Source organism: Micromesistius poutassou, assembly GCF_964030765.1.
Source record: "Micromesistius poutassou genome assembly, chromosome: 8".
Classification (NCBI taxonomy): Eukaryota; Metazoa; Chordata; class Actinopteri; order Gadiformes; family Gadidae; genus Micromesistius; species Micromesistius poutassou.
The window spans coordinates 7831320-7839315 of record NC_140278.1 but is presented as its reverse complement, the minus strand read 5'-3'; the positions used below and the strand labels follow the sequence as shown (position 1 = coordinate 7839315).

The window sequence follows — 7996 nt, the reverse complement described above, 5'->3', positions numbered from 1 at the left end:
TTTGTGTATGTTATGTAATTTGTTAGGGACATTGCGATTCTTGCAGCATATTGATATATTTCCACTGTTTCTCTCATAAAAGTATGCAATGCTAGCGCCAGTAAAGGCTGGTTGTGCAATGGCGAGAAGTTATTTTCCTGATAGAAAGCAGAAGCAAGACACAGTGAAGCAGTTCCTGTTGTCTCATGATCCAGCGCCCACATCATATCCTGTGAGCGTTGAACAGACTCAGGATTCCCACTGTGTATTTGGGGACATTAACGCTTGATGTGGAGAGGGTCCCAGTTCTACCAAACTAGCCGGTGAAGCTTCAGTAAACCCTTAACCAGGTATTCTGCATGACCTGGCAGATCATCCCTTACATAATAGATCAATTCCCCACAGATAGATTCCCCACAACAGGTAATGGGAGTTAGGGTTCAGGGATTAACCTAAACCCTGACCTGAGCTGTTAAGAATGCACTTTAAAATAAGAGCTGCAAAGATACTGAACATTTAGAACAGATTACATTAGCACCACATGCTCCTCCTCTCTTCATACCGTGGTAGGCCTCCTCATCTTATATTCTTCCTCATCTTGTAGTCTTCTTGGTCTTCCTGGTCTTGCTCCGCTTGGCCATGAAGGTGACCTGGGAATAGTTAAGCTCGATGTCCACCATCTGGTTGTCCTCCTCGTCCAGGTTCTCATAGTTCTTTGAATTATGACATAGTTTAAGTATTATGGCGGGCTGCATTCTGTGGAAAGTTCTATCTAAGTGTACCAAACACAACAGCCATCAGATGATATTGATGTTAACTTTGTGTTTTTACAGTATTTAGAATGGCTTTACTGCTCCTTGCGCTTCTTCCTAGACAATGCTGTCCGAGAAACTTTAATTAGGTAACAGCAAGACTGGTCTCCCTAGGTCACTGAGGAACAATACAAGACAGTATGAAATATGAAATTGGCACGTCAACTGGAAGGAAAACTGACCTTGTTGGCTATTTTTGCATACACATCATTTTCCATCGCTGCTGGTGGGGAACACCCTTGACTCCTAAAAAACAAAATGTTCTCAGCACCTAATCTCTTAGAATAATAATGCAATATATCATCATAAACCACATACAGGAGGTTGAAATTAAGATACTCACAGGCCCTGAGTGGGGAAGTGCAAGGAAGCATAGTTCACCTCATCGCCTGCATAGCTGTGGTCCCCTCTGATTGGCTGTCAGAAAGAGAAAGAAATAAAAAAGGTTAAAGTGAATCAATGTTTAGTCTGCTACACCACAATCAGACCAGAACAAAAGTGAATCCTTCATCCTCCTCCACCGATTTCCTGAATGTTAGTGTGTGAATCAAACCAATCAGGGCAACTTCACACACCAAAGCACAGGAGTTGAAATGGAGTTGAAATGTGGCTCCAGCCAACATCTTATGGTAATAGTTATTCTGATAAAATAATTGTATATGTAGTGTATTTATCTTCCATCTCACCTGCATTCCAGTAGGCAGCTTGACTGTACTGTACACTGTGTCGATAGTGGACCTGTACAGAGACATTGACAACACAATTTTAAAGCAGTAGACACTGGCTAAATACACAGTGGACTAGCCCCAGATTACACCCAGGACTAGCCCCCAATACACCCAGGACCAACTCCCAAATATACCCAGGACTAGCCCCCAACAGACCCAGGAGTAACCTCCAAATTAACCCAGGAGAAGCCCCCAATATAGCCAGAAATAGCCTCCAAATATACTCAGGACTAACCCCAATACACCCTAAGGATAACCCTCTCAAACATGCAGTCTACTCTAACCCCTCTAGATCAGTGGTTCTCTCAATGGAAAACCTTTCAATGGAATATTTATGATGGAATCCACAAAGCGACACTATTTTTGAAATAAGAGACCATTATAATATTTAATTTACTGAACAAAATTTACACTATATTTATTTTCAATTTTCTTTATTAGTTGATCCATTATTGTAAATTTGTTGATTTCAAGAATAAAAGCGACAAAAAAAATAGACTTGAGTTATGCGTGCAACAGGTTGTAAAACACTGTTCTAGATTATACAGTCTAACCCTAGAACATTCAGTCTAACCCCGCTAGAACATACAGCCTAACTCTCTTCTTACAGACTCTCTGGAACAGCAGCACTGGACTGGGGTGCCTGGGAGAAGGCGCGGCATGTGTGGGAGGGGCCTTGGTTTGAAAGAAGGTCATCTCTACTGCCACGGGCATCAGTACTTGGAGTCACCTGAGAGAGAGCGAGCAAGAGAGAGAGAGAGAGAGAGAGAGAGAGAGAGAGAGAGACACAGACAGACAGACAGACAGGGACATAGAGACGGGTAAAGACTAGTTCATGTCATTCTATGGCCCAGTTATAGCAAACCAATGAGGCAGTTTTATACTGACAGACATTATTTAGAAATTAAACATCTTACTGTATCATATTGGATGGGTGAATGGATGAAACATCTTACTGTATCATATTGGATGAAACATCTTACTGTATCATATTGGATGGGTGAATGGATGAAGCATTTTACTCTATCGTATCGTATTAGATGGCTGAAAAGATGGATGAAACATGGTACTGTATCGTATTGTTGGGGTGAATGGATGGCTGAAACAAGGTACTTTATCGTATTGTTGGGGCTGGATGAAACATGGTACTGTATCGTATTGTTGGGGTGAATAGATGGCTGAAACAAGGTACTTTATCGTATTGTTGGGGCTGGATGAAACATGGTACTGTATCGTATTGGAGGTGTGAATGGATGGATTCGAAATACTTCAGCCACCAAATAAATTACCGGGGGCGACAGCGGGTCTGGAGAGCCGTCTGAAACTGACTTGGTTCTCTTGCACCTGAAGAAGAGAGTATTAAGGTTACTAAACAGTGTTTCAGGGTCACTTTACCTTGTATCAAGGATACCAGAGAATTCTTCATAGTTGCTGATGTAATAGTAGAACGGTAGTATAGTTTTACCTGAAGACCAGGTATGTGATCACCACCAGCACAAGAATACAAACAAAAGGAATGGCCCAGAAGATCTCTTTCAGACGCCCTGCTATTCATCAGAGACAAGCAGAACCACGGTTAGCGCAACAATCACAGACCAACAGTCAGAACAACAGTCAGAACAACCGTTACAGAACAGTCACAGGACAACAGTCAGAACAACAATCACAGAACAACAGTCAGAACAACAGTCACAGAACAACAGTCAGAACAACCGTCACAGAACAACAGTCAGAATAACCATCACAGAACAACAGTCAGAAGGGCAACAGTCAGAACAACCATCACAGAACAACAGTCAGAACAACAGTAAGAATAGAAACAGGCAGAACAACAACATTCAGACCAACAGTCAGAACAACTGGCAGAATAACAGAACAACAGTCATGACCACAGGCAGCTCACGTAAAACCAGGCCCTATCTGAGCATGAGGAAGCTGTACTGACTGTTGAGGAACAATCGGACCGGGTTGGAATTTGTTCCACCCATGCTGTTGGCGGCATGACAGTGGTAGATCCCGGGATTCTCTGGCTTAACGGTCAGGTTTTGATCTCTCGTGACAGGCTCCTCATTTGATTTGTTGTTCTTCCTCTTGTACCACTTGTACAAATGAACAGCTGGAAAGCTGGTACTATGACAGCTCAGTTGAATTGGAACGCCAGCATCGTACTCATCTCCACTCAACCCTATGATCTTTGCATATTTGGGAGGATCTAGGAAGGGATGAGTCACAGAAAACAAGGACAAAAAACGTTTAATGTTTCACAGAGAAAAACACTACTTCAAGTATGATGACCAATAATCAACAGTTTTAGTATGGAGTGCAAATCAGTGCAAATTTGTTATCAAAAGATTTTTTTAGTGGTGAAGAGCTACCCCATGCTTTCTGATTCCATATGCTAATCATGTCAAAACTGCCAAAAACATAAAAATTACTTACTACTCTGAAATACACCCAGGATTGTATTTCCAATACACCAAGGACTAACCCCCAAATACACCAAGGACTAACCCCCAAATACACCCAGGACTAACCCCCAATACACCAAGGACTAACCCCCAAATACACCAAGGACTAACCCCCAAATACACCAAGGACTAACCCCCAATACACCAAGGACTAACCCCCAAATACACCCAGGACTAACCCCCAAATACACCAAGGACTAACCCCCAAATACACCAAGGACTAACCCCCAATACACCCAGGACTAACCCCCAAATACACCCAGGACTAACCCCCAAATACACCAAGGACTAACCCCCAAATACACCAAGGACTAACCCCCAAATACACCAAGGACTAACCCCCCAATACACCAAGGACTAACCCCCAAATACACCAAGGACTAACCCCCAAATACACCAAGGACTAACCCCCAAATACACCCAGGACTAACCCCCAAATACACCAAGGACTAACCCCCAAATACACCCAGGATTAGCCCCAAAAAAAAACAGACTTGCAGTGGGATCTGATAGCATTTTACCCAGAATAATTTTTTTCATTTTGCCGAAACGAGAATCAGCTCCCAAATCATAATTGTTCACATCTCATGTATTCGATCAAATTTAAACATCAAATGTCACGAGAGAGGCAAGAGAGATGAGATCAGCTTTTAATATTGAGGCCAGTGATGGTGCAACCATTTGGACTCACAGCTCACTGTCACATTAACTTCTGGGGACTCTCTGCTTCCCACTGGGTTCTGGGCCCTACAGTGGTACTGCCCATGGTCGGCCGCAGTGACCGACACTATGTCCAGGCTCTGGTTGGATCCTACGACCTGCTCCCGGCCGGCGCTGGTCCTGGTCCAGATGTAGGAGCTGACGAGAGGGACGGACTGGGCCTCACAGAACAGTTTCAGTGACACTCCCTCAGTCAGCTCCAAACTCTCCTCCACTTTAACACTCACATTCTGAGGAGCATCTACAGAACGGTAGAAGGATCAAAGACAGCTGTTTATCCATATATATACTACAAACACACATGAATACTGTTAATACATAGTGAATACAACTCACAGTTAACCGTTAACACCGTCTCCGATTGGTTGGATCCTTGGCTGTTCTGAGCTCTGCAGGTGTAGCGACCGGCCGAGGCATGTGTCACATTGAGCCTCTTGATCAGAGAGGATGCGTTGGAGACACGGTGGAGGAGGTGACGCATGCTGGGATCTCTAGCGGAGCTCCATGACAGGTTCAGGCTGGAGGGGAGGGGCCAGCTCTCCACACTGCACTGGATAGTGATGACATCACCCTCAGTGGCCAACGGGACCACAGACAGAACCGGCAGGGTGGGAGCAACTGTAGGCAGAAAGTAGAAAGTATACAGGAGGAAGAAGGTAGACCGGATTCAGAAGTAGAAAGGTCACAAATTCAACTTTATTGTCGTTGTGCAGAGTACAGAGACAACAAAATGTATTTGGAGATCTAAATAGATGTGTAAAAGAGCAATTAAGGTGCAGTTTGAATATGGATTGTCATATAGTGCAATACAGTGTCATATAGTACAGCAGCAAAGTTAAAGTGACCTAGTGAGGTATGAGCAACATAAGATGGGTATAACGGATAACAGCAGCATAGATGGACAGTACGATAAGTATGAACAGTATGATAATAAATAGTAAACATACACACTGGGGGGGCATACTTACAAAGTACCTCAACGCAGTAGCTACTGCTGTTCTCCCCTCGTCCACGGGTGTTGGAGGCGCTGCAGCGGTAGCAGCCATGGTGGGCCCTCGTCACAGGCTCGATCTCCAGCGTGGAACGGGATCGATTGGGCCACCCTGGAGAGTGGGTGGTCCCGTTCTTCCAGTCCTTGTGGAGGAACCAGGAGTAGTCAGTTGGGGCAGGAACCGCCTCAGCAAAACAGGTCAGTGTGAGAGACTTTCCCAGCGTCACACTTTTCCCCGTCCCACTTAGAGTGGGTTTCCTAGGAGAGACTGATGAAACAATATCAAATATTGAATATTACACTCATTACAAGTCGAATCAAATAATACAAAATGGACCCCGTTCTGGCAAACTAATAGAGCTGATTGGATGGGTGAATGGATGAAGCATGTAACTGTGTTGTATGGGGTGGGTGAATGGATGAAGCATGTAACTGTGTCGCATGGGGTGGGTGAATGGATGAAGCATGTAACTGTGTCGTATGGGATGGGTGAATGGATGCATTGTAATCTACAGTTAGTCATGTTATAGTCTTTGTTGTATACGGGGAACGGGTTAACCTAGCGATTGTTAGCGTATTGCACTTGGTTCTATGAACATCCTTACTTTACCGACAGCAATATATTTTTTCACTTCCTGATGACAAATGTACTTTTTTCACTTTGGATAAATGTAAATGTAAAATGTAAATGAGTCGTGTAACAAGTTAACAGCCAAAGTCTTGTATTGTATGCTATTGATTATGTCTGAGGACTTACACTGTACAGTGAGAGTGATGTTCTGGCGAAGACACTCATTGATGACCCCCGGTACGTCACATGACAGTTCTCTCTGGTGGTCCCTCCAGTCCACCCAGAGACTGGCCACTGTGAATGTATTTCTACTTTCATTCAACTGGGCGTGCGCCGGGAGCCCTTTGATGACAGGTCGCGTGCCACACAAACTCGACGTGGAACAGGTGAAGACGGCCTCATCAAATTCGTTCAAACATATTGTACGCGTCTGAAAACTGACTTTGCATGGATTTTCTGCAAACAATAATAAATAATTAAATATAGTCTGAGTTTACTATAGTAAACTATATATATATAGACACATACATACATACATACATACAACGTACATACATACATACACACACAAACACACAAACACACATTCATACACACAAACACACACACACACACACACACACACACATAGATACATACAGTATTAGGTTAAATAATAATTAGGGTTAGTGCTTACCAATATACAGTATATAAATATATATACAAATATATATTCATATACATATATATCACTTCCACTTACCGTGAACTTGAAGCTTCGCCTCAGGGTCTGTGGAAAAACGGTTGATTTTTTCTGTTCCTTCATATCTAAAAGAATAGTTCCCGCTGTCATTCATGCGGAGACAGCAGATCTGAAGTTTCCACTGCATCTTACTCCAGGTGTAGAGCGTGTTGCTGGGAGACACGCCCGTCACTCTGCCCTCGAAGTCCTGATCGGCCTTTCGATTGTGGTTGCTGCTGTACACTATTGTGCCATGAAAATTTTTTAATGTCTCATTAAAGTTAGCATTTTTGAACCAGACCCAGGTATAATATTCAGATAAGTCAATGCCAGAACCAGTACAGTGGATCTCAACACACTCGCCCTCTATGGCAGTGACATTTGTTTCCTTCAATTCAAAGTTCAATCTTTGGCACAAGGAATCTGTAGGGAAGGAAACAGCAGATTTAGACCGTACAAGTAACATGTACATGTAATGTAGCATGTAATGATCTAGCTCTTATACTATTAGTGTTTACTTTGTGCTAGTAAAGCTCCCTCACCGTAGTAGTATGTACTATATACTAAGAAACCTCTGATACTGTACTGGTATGTATGTACCAATAAAGCTCTCATACTGTACTAGTATGTACTATAAACTAACAGACCTCTGATACTGTACTAGTATGTACTAGTATGTACTAATAAAGCTATTATCCTGTACTACACTGTATTAGTATGTTCTATGTTCTAATATAGCGCTTGTCCTGTACTTGTCTGTATTGTATTGATGTAGTTCTAACATTTAGAACGTGAACAGATTTGTATTAACTACACCTAGCTGTGCTCAAATTAAAAATCCCATTTCAAAATTTATATTATATATAATTAGATCAATAACACAGGTAGGACAACAGTACTAGCATTTACAGTACTAGTACTTATTTATTTTCCTACCTCTTTTAAGCAGCATAACTCCCACCAGAACTATGGGAGTCCACCAGATCATGGTTCTGAAAAAAGAAGA

General features: G+C 42.7%; 1 protein-coding gene across 2 annotated transcripts; it reads right to left on the bottom strand.

Moving 5' to 3' along the window:
• Positions 1 to 6: 6 nt before the first annotated feature.
• On the bottom strand, positions 7 to 7996 carry LOC311351526 (B-cell receptor CD22-like; the record flags this gene model as incomplete). 2 transcript variants are annotated; one of them, XM_084471675.1, is made up of 14 exons in its annotated part: positions 7 to 692; positions 974 to 1037; positions 1135 to 1208; positions 1478 to 1529; positions 2128 to 2249; positions 2809 to 2863; positions 2985 to 3066; positions 3465 to 3731; positions 4679 to 4948; positions 5044 to 5325; positions 5676 to 5966; positions 6456 to 6725; positions 7012 to 7413; positions 7927 to 7996. In XM_084471675.1, 14 exons carry the CDS (start codon positions 7976 to 7978, stop codon positions 573 to 575), a joined length of 2403 nt encoding a protein of 800 aa, XP_084327801.1. In that variant the 3' UTR covers positions 7 to 572. The 2 variants fall into 2 exon arrangements, with proteins under 2 accessions (XP_084327801.1, XP_084327800.1); XM_084471674.1 differs by having other exon boundaries at positions 2985 to 3063; positions 7927 to 7978.